The sequence below is a fragment of the Borostomias antarcticus genome (genome assembly GCF_949987555.1).
Source record: "Borostomias antarcticus genome assembly, chromosome: 21".
Taxonomy (NCBI): Eukaryota; Metazoa; Chordata; class Actinopteri; order Stomiiformes; family Stomiidae; genus Borostomias; species Borostomias antarcticus.
Genome location: NC_140254.1, coordinates 5,516,149 through 5,538,555, shown reverse-complemented (window position 1 = coordinate 5,538,555; position 22,407 = coordinate 5,516,149). Strand labels below are relative to the sequence as shown.

At 46.4% G+C, this 22,407-nt stretch overlaps 4 protein-coding genes across 5 annotated transcripts; 2 read left to right on the top strand and 2 right to left on the bottom strand.

Annotated features, from left to right (window-relative positions):
• Positions 1-99: 99 nt before the first annotated feature.
• Positions 100-7,096, bottom strand: rnf5 (ring finger protein 5). Of its 2 annotated transcripts, none has more exons than XM_084454880.1 (6): positions 6,795-7,096; positions 3,724-3,742; positions 3,245-3,357; positions 2,548-2,602; positions 1,902-2,013; positions 100-1,824 (listed from the first exon to the last, which is right to left on the bottom strand). In XM_084454880.1, the coding sequence occupies exons 1-6, from the start codon at positions 7,001-7,003 to the stop codon at positions 1,703-1,705; spliced, it is 630 nt and encodes a 209-aa protein (XP_084311006.1). In that variant the 5' UTR covers positions 7,004-7,096; the 3' UTR covers positions 100-1,702. The 2 variants fall into 2 exon arrangements, with proteins under 2 accessions (XP_084311006.1, XP_084311007.1); XM_084454881.1 differs by having other exon boundaries at positions 3,689-3,742; positions 6,795-6,989.
• A 684-nt stretch (positions 7,097-7,780) lies between these two features.
• LOC311323408 (rRNA-processing protein UTP23 homolog) lies at positions 7,781-9,783 on the top strand. Its single transcript, XM_084455625.1, has 3 exons — positions 7,781-8,120; positions 8,327-8,501; positions 8,936-9,783. The coding sequence occupies exons 1-3, from the start codon at positions 7,933-7,935 to the stop codon at positions 9,335-9,337; spliced, it is 765 nt and encodes a 254-aa protein (XP_084311751.1). The 5' UTR covers positions 7,781-7,932; the 3' UTR covers positions 9,338-9,783.
• Positions 9,784-11,372: 1,589 nt separating this feature from the next.
• On the top strand, positions 11,373-12,554 carry LOC311323369 (rRNA-processing protein UTP23 homolog; the record flags this gene model as incomplete). The annotated part of the gene is made up of 3 exons (XM_084455572.1): positions 11,373-11,560; positions 11,778-11,952; positions 12,150-12,554. 3 exons carry the CDS (start codon positions 11,373-11,375, stop codon positions 12,552-12,554), a joined length of 768 nt encoding a protein of 255 aa, XP_084311698.1.
• Positions 12,555-14,465: 1,911 nt separating this feature from the next.
• Positions 14,466-21,702, bottom strand: LOC311322983 (double-strand-break repair protein rad21 homolog A-like). The gene is made up of 14 exons (XM_084455102.1): positions 21,637-21,702; positions 20,581-20,785; positions 20,193-20,322; positions 19,559-19,658; positions 19,277-19,383; positions 18,507-18,719; positions 18,125-18,247; positions 17,856-17,987; positions 17,410-17,633; positions 17,073-17,226; positions 16,782-16,927; positions 16,411-16,584; positions 16,120-16,203; positions 14,466-15,953 (listed from the first exon to the last, which is right to left on the bottom strand). The coding sequence occupies exons 2-14, from the start codon at positions 20,722-20,724 to the stop codon at positions 15,762-15,764; spliced, it is 1,923 nt and encodes a 640-aa protein (XP_084311228.1). The 5' UTR covers positions 20,725-20,785; positions 21,637-21,702; the 3' UTR covers positions 14,466-15,761.
• Positions 21,703-22,407: the final 705 nt, after the last annotated feature.

Below are 22,407 nucleotides of genomic sequence, written 5' to 3'. Positions count from 1 at the left end.
ATTGGGCCAACCTGTCTTCCTCAGAGTTGGGGAGGGGGGGGGGCTTGGGTGCAACCCAACATGAAAGGAGCCTGTCAGATCATGCTTGCGTTGTTTAAAAAAAAACACAACTTTGGGCTCAAAAGTCTTTCCTCCACTCCTCAAATCCATGTCTCCTCCCTCCAACCTCCAGTAGAGGAGGCAGGGGGGAGGACATGAGGAAGCACAGGAAGACTTTTGAGATCCCACCCTGGAGCAAACGCATGTATTTTCCCATTGCCATGGCTGGTCATTCAGAAACACATAAAAACAGCATTTACAATATTCATATATACAAATATAATATACACACACACACTTCACAGACACACAAAACACATACAATCAGGAGAAAACTCATTGCAATACAAATCAAGAGAATTCCGTATCGTCAGATTCGTCACGTTGGGCCGCAGTTCACGATGCCCATCAAATGCTTATGTTCCAACCTTGCTGATGATGACAGCATCGTTCTGACTTGCATTACAAAAGATTTAACAGGTACTGCTCATACAAACACTGCACTGACGTCCCCCTCCCTGCCGCCATACTCGTTTCCTCTCCTGACCCAGCGACCAGCACAGTAATACTTCCTGGTGCAGGGTTAAAAGTATTCCTCAGTGGCTCCACTACCCCATACCAGTCACACCCACCCTCTACACAACCAACCCCTATCTGTTTAGTACAGTGTTAGTCTGGATAGCCTATCAACGACAGCATTGAGTCACCTACATATAAAACCTATATGTAGTTAGTTGTCCACCACAACTCCAATCCATTAATTATTATTATTATTATTATTAATACAAGTCTGCCCACATAGCTTCACAGTGCAATGGCATTTTGTTAAGAGAATATATAGAAAAAGTGAACGCATCAGTACTATAGGAACAAAAGTGTTCACATATTATGTATTCATTATCCAGGGGCTATGAATTCATTTCATGAATGACATTATAAGCAGGACTAAAGCATTTTCCTCCCAAATTGTACTTTTGACTGTGATAAGCTACTCTTTGGCCTTTGATATCATCTTTTCACCCTCCCTTCAAATTCCATCTCATTAATATCAGGGGAACAAACCTGAAATTCCTTCAAGGGTAAAAAGTTAAGTCTACATCTTCCGCAGGCTACATACGACTACATCTAGGGGCTCTGTAACCACACCACGCTGCAGTTCTGTGTTGCAGCACATTGAGCCTCATGACATGAAAAGGGATCGTAATCAAACTCCCATCATTTTCTGATTAACACACTCATTTAATACTGACTGTATTTACCCGCTCAACACTGATTCCAGTACATCTAACCCCAATAGTCCATATTAAACCCAAGTATCCATTATGTGTGTGTGTGCATATATCTACAAGTGCAGGGAGATTGTGACTTACTGTGTCTAATGTTTCTGACACATCATGTCTGGGCATCATTCTTCACGGCTGTGTGAAGTGTACAGCGTTGTCTGTCACTATCAAAGTGGGTCTAACACGCATTTTGCACTATAAGAGAACAAGCTAACATCCCAGTCTTTATGCCTCAGCGAAACACTGTTACAGTGTCATGAATCCCTACTATCGCTACTGAATAAATGTCTGTGTGTGTGTCTGTCAATATGAGTATGTTTGTGTGCTCCCCCCTTCGCCCAAGTTGTTCCATCCATCCAGTCGTCCTCTCCATCCCTCCATCACACGCTCAGCAGCCAGAAGAAGAAGAAGATGGCCACGAACAGGAAGAGAGAGTCCTGCCAGTTGTTGTTACCGTTGTTGGGGTTACCGTTGCCCTGGTGATCGGCCGCATACTGGGGATCTGCGGAGAGAGGGGAGAACGGTTGTGGTGGAGTGAGTGAGTGAGTGTGTGTGTGTATGTGTGTGTGTGGACTGTACCTGCTCTGTGAAAGGGGTCGTTGGTGTTGAAGACTGTGGTGAAGAAGCCGAAGGGAAAAGCTCCGATCCCAAATGACATGTGGAAGCCTGTGTCCCCGAACCCCTGGAAGGGCTGGGGGGAGAGAGAGAGAGAAGAGGGGAGGAGAGAGAGGAGGGGAGGAGAGAGAGGAGGGAGAGGAGGAGGGAAGGGAAGGGAGAGGAGGGGAGGAGGGAGAGGAGAGAGAGGAGGAGGAAGGGAGAGGAGGAAGAGTACGTGGTGGTCAAAACAAGGCCTGGGCCGCAATGTTCCGAACATACAAGAACGGGACACGCACAGCAACACACATCAAAACTGTCTCACTTGGACATGCACCTCGAATAAGTGCTTAGGAGGAGAGGACGGGATGGACAGATAGACAACAGGCACAGAGAGAGGGAGAGAGGGAGGGAGAGGGAGAGAGAGGGGGAGAGAGAGAGAGAGCGAGAGAGAGAGGGGGAGAGAGAGAGAGAGAGAGGGGGAGAGAGAGAGAGAGAGGGGGTGAGAGAGAGAGAGAGAGAGAGAGAGAGAGAGAGAGAGCGAGAGAGAGAGGGGGAGAGAGAGAGAGAGAGAGAGAGGGGGAGAGAGAGAGAGAGAGAGAGAGAGAGAGCGAGAGCGAGGCTGACTCACCCCTCTACTCTCAGGCTCTGTTCTCTGACCCTGAGGCCTGGGCGGGGTTTTCAACCTGGATGAAACAAAGCAGTGAGACAAAAAACAACAACAACAACATGGTTCCTGATCTCACGGGGAACACGGAGGAACATGAGCCTCCTGTTCTCTTTCACACACACTGGCTGGAACATACTGCTTCTTCTCTCTTACACACACACACACGTGTGCTTGCATACCATGGATGTATTAATAGAACTGGAATGCGGTGACTACGTTGACGACTCGTTCTTGAGAGTGAAGCTTTTTGAACAGGCCACCGACCCCTTTTGACATGCGCAGTTGTGTTTTCTCACGTCACAGGCATGCGCAGTTGTGCTTTTCTCATGTTTTAACCACGTGATTTGTTGACGCGGCCGCGTCCACGAAGTTAACACGTTCCTGTGGATTTTTAATGCGCGTTCACCGCTCTCCCCACTCTATTGCATGTCCCTGCATTAGCATTGTTAAGTAATAAAAAAAAATGATGCAAATAATAATGGCATGGTGCAAACTGTTCGTGAACGCGGCGGGTCTGAGAAAAGCACAACTGCGCATGTCAAAAGGGGTCGATTCGGCAAGATGGCGCTGATCAAACAGTTTCAGGAAGTAAATCACAGCCTGGCCCCTTGGTGCACACACACACACACACACACACACACACACACACACACAGTACCTAGGGTCCTCTTGGCTGGAGCTTCCTCTGCCATAGAGAGGAATGACTTTCTCTCTGCTGATGCCTGCTTTGCACACTGGGCACTGCTGTCTGCTGGGCCGTGTCTCCAGCCACTGAGAGGAGGGAGGGAGAGGGAGAGATAGAGAGAACAGGTGGGGGGGGGGGGGGGGGGGGGGAGCGGAAGAGAGAGGGAGAGGGAGAAGAGAGAGAGGGAGAGGAAGAGAGAAAGAGAGAGACAGGATACAGGGAGGGGGAGTCGTGGAGAGAGGCAGCGAACAATAAGGAGGGAGGGACAAAGGGAGGGAGAGAGAGAGAGAGATACTTGGGTCAGAAACAAACGAACGGAAGAAAAAACATCAATGAACTTGTTCCTCTGGGCGTGGTCGGCAGGGGCGGGGTGTGACTAAGGCCAAACGGATATAATGATAAAGCATCAGTGTTTACCACTGAGAAGACGTCACCACAGCGCAGAGACGTACCTGGTGTAGGCAGGGCCAGCTGCGTAGAGAGGAGAGAGAGAGGGGGAGAGAGAGGGGGAGGGGGAGAGAGAGAGAGAGAGAGAGAGAGAGAGAGAGAGAGAGACAGATTAATAAGGGCAGACATCAGGCTCGCCGCGGTTACCGGTGTTGCTCGGTGTTCAGGCATCCACGGTGTAATCACAGTCATCACTCAAATTTGTACAATAGGCGTAAGCGTGTTATCAACAGGCTACTTAGTCTGAGTAATTACCATGACTATGAAACAAGTGTCCGTCTGCCCCTCCGTGTGCACATGCAGCAGAGTCACCGGCAGCACAGAGCTGCTGCTGCGAGTGGAGAGCGAGCTGTCAGCTACTCCGTTTACAATGTGAGGGCCGAGGAATTGAGAGCTCTCGTGTGCGTGTCAGCCGCTGAGCAGCGCCACTCCTCACCACTCCACTCCACTTGTTTGTTCAACTAGAGAGGCTTTATTGATTGTTCTTTTAAAGAATGTGTGAAGAATATCACTTTAAAAGCGATGTTTTTTTTTATCCTACCTCCAAAAGCCTATTATGTCAACTAGTAGGCTAGACAGTCAGCTCGGGTATCGTTATGCAAACGCAAGACGTCATCCATCTTGTTCCTAACCTAGCCACCGAAGAGTGGCTGTTGCCATAAACTAGCTGGCTAGCGTATTCCAGCAGCCTAGCAGTGTTCTTTTCATAACATCACCGATGACATTCTGGAAACATGGCCTACTTTGTGACTTATTCATTGAGTTTCAGTGAGCCTACTCTAATCACACATGGGCCTAAAGGAATCTTGGAACCCTTGTTTCTTTACATCACTGGTAACCCCCCCCTATCCCCCCACCTCCCCACTATCAGGACCCACCTGGCTGCCCAGTTCCTGTCTTAACAAGCTCCCGTCGCTAGCACCAATAAGCTCCATCTGTCATGTCTCGCCTTTGCTGCCGACCAGGCCTGGTGCATTGTGGGAGAGCAGGATGATACATGTATTGGTGGCTCCCAAAACCATGGTTACAGATAAAGCTAGAGAGCACAGACGATTAGCTCATAATCTTGACACGCTGTCAAGGATCACATTTCAAAACATGTTCTTAGATTTAAATAATGTGGCCTTACGAGCATGATCAACGTTAAGCAATCATGATGAGGTAATGTTCTTGAAGGATTTAGACTTTGAGTGGAGATTTCAGTTGAAGCTGCAATAAAGGTAGAACAGAGACGGTGAGGGTACCGTGGTGTGGAACGGCAGGGGAGAATCAACAAGCTTGGCCGCTCTCAATACATCACAGGTGATTTATCCTCAGCTAGCCAGCCAACACAGTGGCATCGTATCAAACAGCTAAACCAGGACCTGAAATATACAAGCAGCATTTACAAGGTAATCGTCATTCGTCAGTCATAATATAAGGTCTTTGTGTCTTTCTGGTAGTCTATCACTTCAACATAATACATTATCCTATGAGCTGTCAGTAAGGTGTTCTGAGGCTTTGTTCAAACATGATGCATACTTGTTTTCAAAGGCCCTTCATATGACCGAGTGAGGTCCATGAGTTCAATTCAACAGACAAAATGTCTCAGACTGACAAACTGGAATAACTTGTTATCAGACATTTGTAGTTCCAAACTGACCGTGGAGGGGCATTCTTTACCTCAGTGATGATGGAGTGAGGGATGAAGAGATTGGCAGCATAATCATTATAGTCAGTGTAGTGGTCTGCTCCTCTGCTTTTCAAATCAATGGATAAGAAAATACTAGCTTCCACTGCGGCATGTAATATATAGAATAGAGTAGAACACAACAGAACATATGGCCTTTTCCATCACAGACATATGAGGACAGGAGGCCAAGTCAGAATATTAGGACACTCCTCTCCTTTGGTCACATGAGTCTGTTAGCAGCCTACATGTCACCAGAGTCTGCCTACAGCCATCCTTCATTCAAATGTAGGCTTCCTCCTGCTGCTCAGATACAGTGTCTGCTCTGCTCAGATATCTGCTCTGGCTACCTTGACGAGGGTTCCTTTAGGGGCTAGGCAGAGCTTAGACAGAAAGTGAATTGTTAGCCCATTCAAGCAGGTCATCCTCTGGTACACAGACAGCATCTTAAAAGGAGATACGGCTTTCCAATTTCCAAAAGGAGCTTCTACCCACAGGCCATCCAGATCCTGAACCAGGACACTGCCTACCTAGGCCTGCTCATGCTCTCAACAGGATAAACCCCCCAACAACCCCCACTCCTGGACTAAACTCAGGGCAGCAGCACCTTCTATTTGAGAATGTATGACAGACTACTCATTAGAAAGAATACGTATACATAATAATGTTGTTCTTCAACTACTGACTTACTCCTAATCTCACATTAACCCTCCGGTCAAAGTCTAGTGACTGAACTGAACGCTCAATGCTGGCAATGAATAAGTGACTGAGTTGACTGACTGATTTGACTATCTTCTGTAAGCAAGACTATTTTGCTCTTGACCAACCAGCGGGGTGAGAGATAGTCCTAATACATTGGCGACTGGCTACATTTGTGAATACCACAGACACTTATGTTAATTTATATATCAATTCCCAAGAAAGCACTACTGAACGGACACATAATCTACATTGCAAATTGTAATTGTCACGTGTCACTCAAGGGATGAGTAAAGAGTTTCGGTAATGACAACAGTGACGACTTGTCATGTAATGCGTGTTATATCAGTAACGTTAAAACCCCCATTTCACAAACTATGGAGCATTAGATAACAATCAGACAGACAGAAATCGGAAACCCAACACCCACTCCAATCTAGCCAGCTAACTAGGAAGCTTGGTAGCTAACTAGCTACTAGCGAACTTCTACTAATAAGCGTGACTAGAATAAGAACACAAATCATGCAGTAGCCATATGTCATTGACATTCAAGCTAGCTAGTTAGTACAGGGCATGATGTCGTCGTGCATTGTAACGCTAGCTAGCATTAACCAGCTAGCAGTAAACAGTCTTGCTAGCTAACGTTAGCTATCTTGAATTTGGACATATTTGACAAGTGGCTCGTAAGCTTCCCCGCCCGCCGCGTACCAGAACAAGTGGCCGCACAGACTGATGACCGCGTCCCTCGCCGTGTCCAAACAAATGTTGCATTCGAATGTGGCCCGATCCCGTTCGCGTTCCCCCTCTCCGCCGCTGCCCCCCGGCCCGTCGCGCTCACTGCTGCTCTCCCCAGCGGGGAACCCCTCTCTGCTAGCAGGTCCTCCGTCACTCGAGGACCGGGGATCCGCGGCTGCCATAATTGTTTGCAGAAAAGTAAAAACCCACGAGCAGGCGGGCAGCTCCGAGGCTTGTACCTGTAGCCTACTGTACCTGTACAACCACCACTTCCGTTTCCGTTAAAAACAACAAGGAGAGAGGGAGGGTGATCAGAAGGGTGGTGGGAAGTCAGTCTACTCTTCTCTCTCCAGACTCAGATATTACAGATCTGCAACATGCACTAACGTAGTTAGCGTATCTTACGTAGTGTATCCGCGAAATAACTCTCATGGGTCTTGCGTCGAGACTAGTCTCTACTTGCTGTGCCTATATTTTATAGAGAGGAAAGTTCCCAACACGTAACGAATTACCTATACCAAAAGCTAAACATTCAAAAGTATTATACGGGTTACAGGATAATAAACACAAAACACATTCAAATATGTGAGGATGCCAATGGTCTATGTTTGATTCTGTGTACTTGATCTACATAATACTTAACTGGTTATCTAATAATTATGTTGATTAAATAATATCTAATCTCCAGTAGACCTATATTTTCCTTTATAAATATTCATGGATGTATTAAATATTATATTGTTGCTGTAGCAGAAGGTTTATTCACTGGAATCCCTAAAGCTGTGTGGAACCTTTGCTTCCTGGTAGCAGAATGCCACACGGCCATATTAAACTGTTACACAAAAAAACTCGCATGTTGTTTATCCTCCAGTTCCCACAGGTCTTTTAATACATGCATGGTTCCCACGCCTGGGGTTCACTTCATCCAACCTTATCCTGCTATTTCACATTAACCACATCGTGGGTAGTGAGTGACAGGTAGTAAACCTATAAAGAGTAGTCAGCTGGTATTCATCGACAGTAATGCGAGGATTGGAACAAAGCTAACGAACTTGCACTAGCCTGAATTCTGAGGTGGGTAGTTAGCTAGCTTTCCTTAACGTTAGTCACAATGAAGATCAAACGGCAAAAGCAAGTCAAGAAAACCTTAAGCTTCTATAAGTACAATTTCAACTTTAGAGAGCCATTTCAAATACTCATCGATGGGACGTTCTGCCAAGCAGCACTGGAGAACAAGATTCAGATCAAAGAACAAATGCCAAAGTACTTCATGGGAGAAGTGCAACTTTGTACCACGAAGTGAGTAAATTGCTGGTAGCTAGCTGCAAAGCCCCATCTACAAATAATAGAATGCTATAACTACACCTATAACAGTAGTAGAGATTGGACTCTGTATGTCTATTTTGCATTATGCAAACTAATGTTAGACAAATTGCATCAGTGTCAAATGCACTTGTTGCTTTCTGCATTTTGATATATCCCACGTTATGTGTTTTCTTCCATAGTTGTGCGTTGGAGGAACTGGGATCTCTCGGCAAACAACTGTATGGTGCAAAATTCATCCTGCAGAGGTTTCAGGTCCGGAATTGTAAGCACTTGAAGAAACCTGTCGCTGCTTCAGAGTGCCTCCTGTCCATGCTGGAAGAGACCAATCCTCACCACTACTTTGTTGCCACCCAGGTGAGTGCTATTCAATCACGCCTGAGCTGGTGGTTGCCAAACTGGGACCTACAGTTTCAGAATCCTCCTTTACCTGTAGGAGCCCAATAGTGCCACCTAGCTCCCCTGGCAACAATGATGAGGCTGCCCACTGCTCCTGGCTGCCCCTGGAAGAGGACAGATGGGAGAAATGCAGAGGATAAATTCCACCCAGTGACTGCAGATACGTGTGTGTGTGTGTGTGTGTGTGTGTGTGTGTGTGTGTGTGTTGTCTGTAGTGTGTCGCCGCTCATTCACATATATTTTTGTGTATCACTGCCATGTGGCTAATAAAAAAACTAGAGGTCCTGTAATTATTAGCGGCACAGTTGGGCCAGTTATGGTGTGTGTGAGAGTGAAGGCTGATATAATGTGTATGAGTTTTATCCATAACTTCACTAAAATCGTTTCTCCAGGACCATGAGGTGACGGCAGGCCTGAAAAAGATCCCAGGCGTTCCTCTCCTCTACATTATCCTCAACACCATCGTCCTGGACAAGCCCAGCCAGGCATCCCTGAGCCACGTCCAGGCCGTGCAGCTGGGGCAGCTGGTCACCACGGCCCAGCAACAGACCATCCACAGTCTGAAACAGGAGCAAGGCGTTGGGCAAGACGGGGAGAGGCGTGGCAAGAAGAGGAAGAGGAAAGTATCAAACCCAAACCCTCTCAGCTGCCTGAAGAAGAAGAGGAAACAGCCACCCACACAGCCACTGAGTCAGGATAAGACTGAGGGGGAGAAGAAGAAACGGAGCAGGCAACGGAAACGCAAGCCAGCGGAAGGGAAGGCGCTGTCCGTTAATCCCGCTCCAAATCCATAGTCGTCTGCCTGAGCAGTGGGATGAGAAAAAATAGACTCATCTTGTGTGCTTGCAGAAGTAATTGTTTTGTTTGTTTCTGTTCTGCAACATTTTTACTTCTGATAATTCAATATGTTTACTTGGGATAATTGATTGTACAGAGCAGCTCAAATAAGCCTGATCGTTCAATATTTAGTCAAGTTCCAGAGCCAGAACCTGAAGGCAAAATTTGAAACTCTAGGTGCAGGGGGTGGGTGCTGTCAGACAGGATGGATGTGCTTTCTTTAACAACTGTTTATTGTATAAATCAGACAGAGTGCTACTGCTACAGACCTTTATCATGTTAGTTAATGCATTTGTTTGCTTAAGATTGAGAGAAGCATAGCAACAGATAAAAGGAAAAATACAAGTTGACTCAATAAAAGATCTGTAGAACATAGTCACCAGAGAGCCGTCAGCACCAAACTTCGCCAGCTTCCTTAGACTAAAATTTTTAATTTTTAATTTATTTCATTTTTTTTTTTTACACATATTGGTGTTAAAACCAAAGTGCAGCTCATCAGTTATATTGCCCAAGTGTGGCTCAATGGTTTCTACATCCTGACCTTTAATTTTAGTGTTGAAAGGATTTGTGTGTTGACATCTAAAATCAGTACACATATCCTTGGTCTTTGTCACATTCAATTACAAAAAGGTTTCTTGACACCATTTGGAAAAATAATCTATGACAGCCAGGACCATGGGACATGTCATCCTCCTTCAGCAGACTAACTATAACAGAATCATCTGCCAACGTCACAATATGATGGTTTTCAATCTCATTGCGGCAGTCATTAGTATACAGGATGTATAGGAGAGGAGCGAGGACACAGCCCTGGGATATCTATCTACATTTGTAGCGTTACTAGTATACCCATTTTTTTTCCCCATCTCCAGCCGGTAGGCAATAGCTACTGTAATACCTGTATGCCCAATGTGTTTGTTTGGGTCAGTGAAACAGAACTGGAGGGAATTAATGACAGACACAGTCATCTGCTTAAACAGTATTTGTTTTATTAACAAAGGTACATAATATAGTTGTTGGGGCTCCGGACTAACTGGCATGGCATCATTCATAATAAAACTTCTGACCAACGACTAAGGACTTGCTTTATGGAATCACTATCTACAACTTCCCTATTTGAATTCTATAAAAAATGAGTGGGCAATTGGGGAGAATGCAAGTTTATAGGTACATATTCGAAATAAGGGAAACGCTGAAACAGGATATACAGTTTTGAAGGTACTGGTAGTAAAACAATGCATTTGTTTGTATAGGAGAGATTGATAAAAGGACAGTCAAAATTATTTTTTTCTACTGCTGGGACCCACACGTTCAAATGGAGCATGCAATAAGGGTAGGCTATCTTCAATAATCTGCATCTGCATAATTTGTCCCGTTTTCAAAAAATGTGTGTTTCAGAAATTGGCCCAACATTAATTATGGCCCGGTTCCATTTCGGATTTAGGTGGGCCAGTGCATGCATCACACTACTGTTTATCAAGGCTTTGACGTCAAAATGACTGCTGTGAAAAAGGTCTACATAGTAATTTTTGGTTGAACTGGCCTAAAACATGTTTTGTAGCAATGACTGGATGGAAATGGAAACATTTTTTTTATCATAAATTGTCGGCATACATTTTAATAACATAATTGATATGCTAATCACTCACTTCGGTGTCAAATCCTTCCTGGTCCTCCCATTGGGTAACAAGACCCAATGAAAGACTTGAACCAATCATGTGATTCAAGATCACAGTCTCCGCTTCACCAGGTACAAACTCGCGTGGTGTTTCTCCTGCAGTCCCCATGCTTCACCTCAGTTCTCCACGACACCCTCTCCAGTTATTTCACGTTTACCACGTCGTGGGTAGTGTGACAGGTAGTAAACCTATACACAGAGTCAACTATTCTACAGTGGAGGGTGCGAGGATTGTAATAAAACTAAAGTTGCAGTAGTTTGAATTCTGAGGTTGGTATGTTAGCTAATCTAGCTAACGGTAACGTTAGTCCCAAATGAAGATCAAACGGCAAAAGCAAGTCAAGAAAACCTTAAACTTCTATAAGTACAATTTCAACTTTCGAGAGCCATTTCAAATTCTCTTCGATGGGACGTTCAGTCAAGCAGCACTGGAGAACAAGATTCTGATCAAAGAACAAATGCCAAAGTACTTCTTGGGAGAAGTGCAACTTTGTACTACGAAGTGAGTAAATTACTGGTTACTAGATGTAAAGCATCTTCAACAAATAATGCCAACAATGCTACCTGTGACAGTAGAAGTAGGCCTATAGGGGAGATTGGGTTCTGTCTATTTTGCATTATGCACACGAATGAAAACTGTTCGACAAGTTGCCTCAGTGTCAAATGCACTTATACTTATGCATTTTGATACAGGCCATGTTATGGGTTTTGTTCTACAGTTGTGTGTTGGAGGAACTGGGATCTCTCGGCAAAGAACTGTATGGCGCCAAATTCATCCTGCAGAGGTTTCAGGTCCGGAATTGTAAGCACTTGAAGAAACCTGTCGCTGCTTCAGAGTGCCTCCTGTCCATGCTGGAAGAGACCAATCCTCACCACTACTTTGTTGCCACCCAGGTGAGTGCTATTCAATCACACCTGAGCTGGTGGTTTGCCAAACTGGGACCTTCAGAATCAGTATCCTCCTTTACCTGTTGGAGCCCAATAGTGCCACCTAGCGGCACAGTATTACGGTGTGTGTGTCAGAGAGAGAGAGTGAGTTTATATAATGTGTATGAGTTTTATGAATAGCTTCACTCAAATCGTTTCTCCAGGACCATGAGGTGACAGCAGGCCTGAGGAAGATCCCAGGCGTTCCTGTCCTCTACATTATCCTCAACACCATCGTCCTGGACAAGCCCAGCCAGGCATCCCTGAGCCACGTCCAGGCCGTGCAGCTGGGGCAGCTGGTCACCCCGGCCCAGCAGCAGACCATCCACAGTCTGAAGGAGCAGCAAGGAATTGGGCAAGACCAAGACGGGGAGAGGCGTGGCAAGAAGAGGAAGAGGAAATATTCAAACCCAAACCTGAAGAAGAAGAAGAAGAAGACGACGACGCCACCCACACAGCCACTGAGTCAGGGTAAGACTGAGGGGGAGAAGATGAAACGGAGCAGGCATCGGAAACGCAAGCCAGTGGAAGGGAAGGCGCTGTCCGTTAATCCCGCCGCAAATCCATAGTCATCTGCCTGGGCAGTGGGATGAGAAAAAACAGACTCGTCTTGTGTGCCAGCTGCAGTTATTGTTTTGTTTCTGTTCCACAGCATGTTTACTTTCGATAATCCAATATGTTCACATGGGATAATTGATTGTACAGAGCAGCTCAAATAAAGGTGATGGCTCAATATATCAAGTCAAGTAGAACTTTTATTTGTTCCCAGATTGGCAATTGGTTGAAAGCAGTAGAAACAATAACATACAATCAGTAACGCACAATATCACACAATGTCAAGGAAAACAATATTTACCAAACGTGGTTTTGTGGACGATCTGATATCATTGGAATTTAGCTGTGAAATCGCTGAGGTAGCCTATATGAAGGAGTGACTATATGCTGGTTTTCACTAGTGTGTATTTAAAGCGTGAACTCAAATGGGTTCTGCGTTCTTTAACCACTGTTAATATAAATCACAGGTGTTTCTGTTGAGTACCTGATACTGCTACAGACCTTGATCACATTAGTGCATTTTTCTGTTTCCCTCAGACAAAAGACACTTGTCTTCTTTTTTTAACAGCATATTGGTGTTGCGATCAAAGCTCAGGTTATCGATTACAGTGCCAAAGTACTTGACTCAACAAATTCTACATCTTGACCATTAACTTTAGTGTTCAATGGATTGGCATGTTGAAGTCTAAAATCACTACAAAACACACATGGACAAAATTGTTGGTACCCTTCCGTTAAAGAAAGAAAACCCCACAATGATCACTGAAATAACTTGAAACTGACAAAAGTAGTAATACATTTTTAAAAATTCAGAAAATTAACTAATGAAAATCAGACATTGCTTTTGAATTGTGGTTCAACAGAATCATTTAAAAAAACAAACTAACGAAACTGGCCTGGACAAAAATGATGGTACCCCTAAAAAAGATTTAAAATAATTTTACCATAGGGACATGTTAAACTAAGGTCTGTCCTCTAATTAGCATCACAGGTGTCTTCAAACTTGTAATCAGTCAGTCTGCCTATTTAAAGGGTTTAAAGTCACCGTGCTGTTTGGTATCATGGTCTGTACCACACTGAACATGGACCACAGAAAGCTAAGGAGAGAGTTCTCTCAGGAGATTAGAAAGACAATTATAGACAGGCATGTTAAAGGTAAAGGCCATAAGACCATCTCCAAGCAGCTTGATGTTCCTGTGACTACAGTTGCACATATTCAGAAGTTTAAGGTCCATGGGACTGTAGCCAACCTCCCTGGATGTGGCCGCAAAATTGATGGAAAATTGAAGAGACTGATAATATGAATGGTAACCAAAGAGCACAGAACAACTTCCAAAGAGATTAGAGGTGAACTCCAAGGTCAAGGTGTTAGATCGCACCATCCGTTGCTGTTTGAGCCAAAGTGGACTTCATGGAAGACGATGAGGAGGACACCACTGTTGAAAGCAAATCTTAGAAAAGCGAGACTGGAATTGGCCAAAATGCATATTGACAAGCCACAAAGATTCTGGGAGAATGTCCTTTAGACAGACAAAACTGGAGCTTTTTGGCAAGTCTCATCAGCTCCGTGTTTACAGGCGCAAACATGAAGCATACAAAGAAAAGAACACTGATCTACTGTGAAACATGGAGGAGGCTCGGTTATGTTCTGGGGCTGCTATCAATCTCACTGCGGCAGTCATTAATATACAGGATATATAGGAGAGCGAGGACACAGCCCTGGGATATCTATCTACAGTTATAGCGTTATAACCCCCCCCCCACACACACACACACACACACACCACCTTCAGCTGGTAGCCAATAGCTACAGTACTGTAATACCAGTATACCTGATGTGTTCAGTGGGGTCAATGAAACAGAACCGGAGGGAATTAATGACAGTCATCTGCTTAAACAGTATTTGTTTTATTAACAAAGGTACATAATATAATTGTTGGGGCTCAGGACTAACAGGCATAGCAATCATTCATAATAAAACTGTTCTGACTAAAGAGTAAGGACTTGCTTTATGGAATCACTATCTACAACTTCCATGTTTGAGTTCTATACAAAAAGAGGCGGGCAATCTGGGAGAATGCAAGTTTACAGGCACATAGTTCAAAATAAGGGATACACTGAAACGTGATGTAGTTTTGAAGGTAGTGGAAGTACAATGATGCATTCTTTTGACAACATATAGTACAGACTGATAAAAGGACAGTCAGAATTATTCTGTTTTCTACTGCTGAGAACCACAATAAGATGAGAAATGGCGTCTGTTGAAGATCAGTAAAGTTTAGAGTCCAAACATCAATGCAAATATGAATATAAATGCATTCAGACTTTATCTGCAGTAATGGTGGTGAGGGCTAAATGATTAATACAGACTCGACACTTAAGCATTATTCTGGCAAAACCACCTCAGAACAAGGAGTTGTAGTGATCCCATAAAAATGCAATTTCAAGAGCAATCACTTGTAATAAAATACAGTTCAAATGAAGCATGCAATAAGAGTAGACCAATTCTATCATCAATAGTCTGCATGATGTCGGAAAGTACTGAACAGGTAAACAGTAACAGAACAAGCACAAACTTGTAAACGTAGAATTAACTAATTGGAATTCTTAAAGCTAATTCACTAAAGAGACTGCTGGTGGAGTATCATGCAAAACAACAAGTTTAGGGGGGTGAGTGTAACCGAGTTGAATTGATTAAACTCACTCCTCAGTATAAATATCACTCACCCATGCCATGAAATTGCTAGCTTTTAGCAGTTTTTATGAGAGGAGGTCACGTAAGTAGTATGGGCAGAGTAGGGTGGAAGCTATACTAACGAGCAACGCAGTTACACCTGTTACACTGGCTTACTGGAATGGCCGTGACACTAACAAGAACGGGACCATGATTCATTTGATCAATTGTTTTGTAGCAATGGTTGGATGGCAACTGAAACACAGTTGATGGGCTTATCACGCACTACGGTGACAAATCCTTCCTGGTCCTCCCATTGGGTAACACAATGAACCAACCCATAGAAAGACTAATGATGATGAATCATGTGATTCAGAGGCTCTACACAGTCTTCACTTGACCTTTAAAAGAAGGTATCTCAAACACAGGGACAGAACAAAATTAAAACACTTCATGTACAAACCAGAACAGGAGTAAAACCCAGCCAGTGTTGAGTTGACCAGACACTTGGAGGAGGGTGAGGGAGGAGGAGGAGTGTTGTGCGTGTCTAGACTATGTTGAAGCGTGGTCCAGGCGTGGCGATGATGTCGCTGTAGGGCTCCGTCTGCTCCAGCTCCACGGCCTGCTGCTTCTTCAGGACCAGGAAGCTGTAGAACTTGGCGGCGGCTTGCTTCTTGTTGTTGTTCCTGCAGAGGTCCAGCAGGCCGACTGACTGGGTTCCCGTCTTCGACATCACTCTCTGTGGGGTTAGAGGAGGGGGACCACAGTTAGGGATCAAGAGGGTTACAGAACATGGGTCGCACACTTCCAGCACCTGCCAGTTCTAGAGTGTTCCGGTATGTTTAACACAACTGTGTTCTGTAGCGTCCCAGCTGTATCTAGTGTTGTCCTGCTCAGCGACGTACCTGCAGTCCGTGGAGCATCTGCTGGGTTCTCTTGTTCCACCTCTTCTCCTCCTGGTCCTGGTCTCCACCCTGACCCTCCTCATCCTGGGCAAAACGCACACACGCACGTTAACCCTAACCCTCACCCACAGCCAGGAAGACGCATGCTTTGTCAGATTCTTATCCTGTCAGTGTACGACACGCTTGTCGTCAGTGAACCCTTTAAACCTGAATAATATTGCTAAAGAAATTCACAAGCACACAGGTCTGGATCCAGAAGCACCGCCCCCACCCCGCCCCACACCCCCTTACCTCCTCCTCTGACTCGTCCTTGTCCTTCTTGTCCTGCTTCTCCTCCAGCAGGTCAAAGTCGGGCATGAGCTGGCTGAGGTTGGCGACCTCCTCAGGGGGCAGGTCCACCCCGGTCAGGTCGAGCTGCTGGGGCGCCGCCGGGCAGCTAGCTGCCTGCTGCTCCAAAGTGCCCATCTGCACATATGGGGAGGGATTAGTAAAAGAGTCAAGACTTAAGTCAAACAACCCAGGACCTGTTCCATACATCTTTTCATGTTTCTTTTTAACCCGTGTATCTTTGCATGTGTAGACAAGCTGTCCATAGCCACAGTTCAAAGCGGCGACGACGCTGAGCTGGTGACGAGGACAGAGCGGTAGGCGGTGATGCTCACAGGCAGGGCGGGCTCCGTGTCCTGGGCCTTGCGTTTGAGGCCGCGCTGGGAGGAGGGAGGGGGCATGATGGACTCGTCCAGGGCGGTCCTGCTGCCCTCCATGGCTGAGGCCTGCAGCACGCTGGGCTCCTCCATGATGGTCTGGTCTGGAGGGTGGGACACACACACACACACACACACGATTTAAAAAAAACACACGGATCATTTGGACAAGCGTCTTTTGGACGAGTGGGTTGCGTGTGTGTGTGTAGGTCTGGGCGTTTGTCGTTCTGTGTGTGTGTTTGTGCTTACCGATGACGTCCCTGTGCTGGGACATGGCCTCCTCTCTGGGGACCTCTGGGTTCTCCAGGTCCTTTAGGAACTCGTCCAGGCTGTCGGCCTCGCCGCCCTTCCTCCTCTTCCTCAGCTCGTCAGGGACCAGCGGCGTCAGGCAGCGCGTGAACATCTAGACAAAGAGCAGGGAAGACACACACTCAGTGACCAGGAACAGTGCTACATTGAACAGTGCTACACTGGGAGGGGGGGGGGCAGGGTCAATAGTGGAAGAGAATCTAGACGCATGGTATGTATTAGTGGTTTATACGTGATGCAGGAAATGCATCTTTGTGTGTGTGTGTGTGTGTGTAACCTTGAGCAGCCTGCCGTTCCAGAGGGGCTGGGCGGGGAGGGAGAAGAGCTTCTCCACGCCTCCCGTCTCCTTCCACATCATCAGCTTCTTGGTGGGCGGGGCCAGGTCCAGAGTGGTGACGATGTCGGAGTAGTCGCTGAGCTGGGCACGGATGGTCTTACTGTCCAGCTCCTTCACGCTGTCCACGATCAGCTTCCTCTTGCGCTTGGCCTTGGTCTCCTTAACTGGACGTGCCAAGGGATGGAGGGAGGTAGTGAAGAAGGGAGAAAGACAAAAACAATTAGTCAAGACGTTGAGAAGATCGGTTTGGCCCTCCGACATTGCAGTGTGTATGAGAAAGAGGGGTGTGATGGTGTGTGTGAGCTGGTGTACTGGTTCTGTGGTGTGTGTGTGTGTGTGTGTGTGTGTGTGTGTGTGTGTGTGAGAAAGCTATGCCAGGTACTGACCTGTGATGTCGATGGGCTCCAGAGCGAAGGCCTCCTCTTCGTTGTGGACCAAGGTGGTCTGCTCCGTCTGGTCCGCCATGGCTGGCAGGGGTTCCGCTGGGCCGGAGTCTGGGCTGTCTGGGCCTCCCGCTGCTGAGACAGACACACACACACACACAAACAAGTCACCAAACAAGGCAAAGCCGCTATTTGTGCTCCGGTATAAAGGGCCGCGGCACCGGAGAATGTTTTCTTATTGTGTGTTGTTGTTTTTTTGGGGGAGAACTTACGCGAGAGGTTGTCGAAGTCGTCTTCGTCATCGGCGTGGTCCGGGGGCATCATCACGCTCTCTGTGATGGCGGGAGGGTCGTCGAAGATGCCTCCTCCGTCCTCCTCTCTGAGAAGCTTGTCGACTGCGGCGAGAGAGGAGAGAGCGGCTCAGCAGGCGCGGATCCAGACAAAAATCAAACAAAACCACTTTCACGTTTTTTTTTGGTCATTACATTCTCCGAACGTACGTGATTGGATAATATCCGCTACAACCCACTGCCATTCGGGCGCAGCGTTTGGTCACTGACTCTCAAGACTAAAAGGGCCACATCTCGCTTTGTGCCCGTCTCCGTGTGGCTACTGAGCTCCTGAATCCACTCCTCCCCTCGCTACCCCGCTTACCCAGCATGCCGCCGTCGCTGCTCTCCATGGGGTTTTCCCCGAAGTCGTCCTTGTATTGGTCGTCGTACTGCAGGTGGTTGGACTTGTCCGCCAACTGGGCGGCCGCGCCCTCCGGATCCAGCAGCAGGTTGGACGCTGACGCCCCGTGGATCATGTCCACCTCGAAGGCGCTCTCCTCGCGCATCATCTCCCGGTCGTCCATCCCGAAGTCCGCTGGAGAAGGAGAGACGGGAATGAGAGGTCATGTCGATGGAGGAGACGCGGCTCGCGTTACAAAGCAGACGTCTCCGCCATGTCGTCTCTTCGGTGTCGATCGGAGAGAATGGCGCGGGAGGTGTCCCGTTCTCAAATGATGCCCGCAACGTGGACCATAGCACCGCCTACTGTATCACGCTTGTTCATATCCACAGAGAAGCAGTTTTGTGTTGTGATATTCCGTTTGGAAATGCACATGATTGCTGGCGCACAGTAGGCTAGGCTATACACATAGTGGAGGGGAGGGGTTCCCTGCCTTCTTCCCTCCACGATATCAGTCTTAAGCCTCCTTTTACTGCACAACAAAAAGCTACAGTAATAGTCTAGGTCTAAAACGAATGATTGGCCTGTCACATAAATCACAAGGCAGGTGAGTTGTCTTAGCCCACCAGCGCATCTTGACAGTGGGGGGGGGGGGGAGAATGACTGCTCAACTTCAAGAATCTCACTCGACTTCAGGGTCTCCGACTGATGATTGGACTTGTCGACTTTCAGTGGGTGGCCCTAGTACATACCGAAGTCGTTCTCCTGCATGAGGCTGAGGTTGCCCACTTCCTCCCTCATGGTGATCTCCTCCACTCGGCTCTGGTTCAGAGTGAACTGCTGCGCCACGTCGATGTCACTGAAACAACACGCAAAGAGTTCCATGAACAGCCCAAAGATATCAATACCTGCATCCATGAGGGTGGCTGAAAAGGCGCTGATGAAGAGGTAGGTCTGTGTGTGGGGGAAAAAAATCCCATATGAAGATACTGAAAACAGTGCGATGAAGGGTTTTGGTGAGAAGCAGGACTCACTCCAGGTCTGGGAGAGGCTGGTCGAAGTCGTGGAACTCTTCTGGCAGGGTGATGGCGTTGTAGGCAGCTTCTCTGTTCTCCTCTGGCAGGTCTACCACGCCTGGAGGGAGGACAGGGAAGCAGAAAGCACAGGGAGAGAGGAAGGAAATGGTGAGTAAGGCCAGCTCAGAGAAGGGAATCAGAACATCTTTTAACATCCTTCTCATTTGAGCTCATTCTAAAGCAGGCATTCCCAAACTGTGAGGCGGGCCTCCCCTGAGGGGCCCCAAAGAAATTCAGGGGAGGCGCAGAGGGATGCTTAGGAAAGAAAAAAATGAAAAACATGTTTTTTATTTTTGAATTTTCTATGTTTTTTAATGAATTAAACGTGATGCCACCGGTGCCACCGAGCTAACTTAGCTGTGTAACGTTATGGGCTAGCTAACGCTGCCTTGCAAAATTGACATATTTGGGGGTTTGGGGGCGCGGGTGTGTCACTGTTTTCAGAGGGGAGGCCCACATTGATGGAGTTTGGGAACCCATGTTCTAAAGCATATAGATATTAACTCAAATCTGAGGCCACACATCTACCTGTGTACTGTACTGGACTGGACTGTTGTAACGAGACATTGTAACATAAACCACCTCACTCTACCTGGTCTGAAGGCCATCTTGATCTTGATAAACGCCTCGTTACAGTCGGCAAGCAGGTACTTGGCCTTCCTGTGGTAGATCCTGACCACGCCCAACAGCAGATGACCTGATGTCCGCAACGCCATTTTCACCTGGAAAGAGAGATAGAAAGAGAAGTGGGGGACAAAGATAGAGACCATGAGAGGAAGACTTGACAAGGTGCCATCAAATTTGCCTTGACTCGAAGTGTGGCTCCATTACTAGTTTAAGGCTGAGAGCTTAGCTTGACACTCAAGACTGATGTGGAGACACACAGGAAGTAGAGGCAGGAGGAGGAGACACAGAAAGAGAGCAAATGAGGACAGCAAGTGGGTAACTGAAAAATATGACAAGGACAGTTGGAGGTTTACCTTGGGTGAGATGATGCTCTCCACACTGCTCTCCAAGTTGCACTCAAACACATGAGCCTTAGTCAGTTTCTTGTCCCAGTGGGCCGCCAGCCAGATCTTGGCCAGCGGCCCACGTTTGCTGAGGACAAAGTGGGCGTAAAACATTGTCCCAGCACCTTCTTACAGTGAGGGTAGGGAAGGGGGACGGGGACTGGGGACGCCAAACCTGAGGGAGGGAAGAAAAGACAGGAAGGTGTGATTTCTTAGTTGTAGGTGAAATGGATAGAGAACAAAACAGTTCGAGAATGTATTGAAAAGGCCGGCTGCATTTTCGGGACCTGAGCCAGCTACCATCTCTCAGTCGAAACAAGTGGCCAGATAAAATATAATTGTACCAGAAATAGGCCAAATCCTTGTCCGCGCCCTTTCCTGAATCTGCGATACCGTCAGTGTGGACGGGGTGGGTGTTTCGACTGCTCGGTTCGAGCTTGATATGAATGATCTAACCGGCTAACGTTAGGTGACGCACATACAATGCGCGACATTTTTAGGCAGCCATGGCATTTCTTGAGGACTTCTTGATCAAATGAAGATCTAGCCAATAGATGGTAGGGCTAAAATGGAAAAATGGGTTCCGAGCGCGAAGTGAGCTGTTCATCAGACAGGGATGCTCTGGGGTCTGCAGAAGGCGCGAGCATTTAGAGCAGGCTAGCAAACACGCGCGCACTAGCGAATGTGTTCTATGGTTCCAATATGATCTGCAACAACATCCCATATGGTTGCGGTGAATTGCAGTTGACTTACGTTACGTTAGTATACATTTGGACACCGCACAATAAGTGGAAAGAATATGAAGAAAGACGCGTGTGCGACATAGCTAGCTAGCTTGTTAGCTAGTTAGCGAGCTAGCTTTAGCTGCCCCCATAAGCCCCTGGATAGCCAGTTAACGTTAGATATACAATTTTCAAAACAGAGCATGCAGCCTGATTCATACTTCATTTTATAATAATAGAGCTAAATACACATGCATACAAACACGCTTTGTTTAATTACAATCAACAACATTTTTGGACTCACTAATAACACGCCTCTTGTAGTTTTCCCTTTTCGGCGGCCGTAGTGTACTTTCTACACCCCTCCTCCCAATCAAACAAACAAGATGGTGCCCTAGCTACCGTTTTGGTCTCTTCCGGTGTTCTGACGATTTATGCTGCCTTGTCGAAAATGGTACCATAAAGCTACTTTTGTTTCAATTTCCAGTTGTATCCCATTTAGGTATCTCTCACAGTTATTATGACATTAAAAAACAGGGGTAGTGTACTCTATTGTAACATTTTTATTTAAGATTTCAGAGGTAGCATTTTTCGATAGACCAATATCCTGTATAAATAGCATAATGCTGCAACTACACAATTATTTTATATATTATCCTAGAATTATTTATATTATAGTATACGAGCCAAATGGAATGCAGCATTACACCACTCTACTCACTCCATGTTTAGGCTACTGTAAGGGAACCTGTTTTGCGCAAAACCGCTAGCTAGCATAGGAGAGGCGCTCTTACAAGTGTCAGATAGACATGAAACTTCACTTGCAAAAGGGTCTATTTTTTAACAAATGCTGGGTTTTGGTGCTACCATTAAATAACTGATTTAGACGCGTTCTGTCCGAGTGAAATTATTTTTCCGAGGTAGTCTTCTTCTGTGGTGGTGGCGGTGCTTTGAAGCTTCAAAGTGTAGGCCATTAACACTTTGTATTCTGTGTATTAACACACCGAAGCTTCAAAGTGTATTAACACTTTGTATTCTGTGTATTAACGCACCGAAATGTGTGACCATCGGATTT

Excerpts from the sequence above, each read along its gene's own strand:
- rnf5 (XM_084454880.1), bottom strand. The coding sequence starts at position 7,003 with ATGGCAGCCGCGGATCCCCGGTCCTCGAGTGACGGAGGACCTGCTAGC. Across the intron at positions 2,014-2,547 it reads CAGAGCCTGAGAGTAGAGGG|CCCTTCCAGGGGTTCGGGGA; the intron begins GTGAGTCAGCCT and ends CTCTCCCCCCAG. Across the intron at positions 1,825-1,901 it reads CGACCCCTTTCACAGAGCAG|ATCCCCAGTATGCGGCCGAT; the intron begins GTACAGTCCACA and ends CTCTCTCCGCAG.
- LOC311323408 (XM_084455625.1), top strand. The coding sequence starts at position 7,933 with ATGAAGATCAAACGGCAAAAGCAAGTCAAGAAAACCTTAAGCTTCTAT. Across the intron at positions 8,121-8,326 it reads GTGCAACTTTGTACCACGAA|TTGTGCGTTGGAGGAACTGG; the intron begins GTGAGTAAATTG and ends TTTCTTCCATAG. Across the intron at positions 8,502-8,935 it reads ACTACTTTGTTGCCACCCAG|GACCATGAGGTGACGGCAGG; the intron begins GTGAGTGCTATT and ends TCGTTTCTCCAG.
- LOC311322983 (XM_084455102.1), bottom strand. The coding sequence starts at position 20,724 with ATGTTTTACGCCCACTTTGTCCTCAGCAAACGTGGGCCGCTGGCCAAG. Across the intron at positions 18,248-18,506 it reads CAGCGACGGCGGCATGCTGG|TCGACAAGCTTCTCAGAGAG; the intron begins GTAAGCGGGGTA and ends CTCTCGCCGCAG. Across the intron at positions 16,204-16,410 it reads AGGACGAGTCAGAGGAGGAG|GATGAGGAGGGTCAGGGTGG; the intron begins GTAAGGGGGTGT and ends CGTTTTGCCCAG.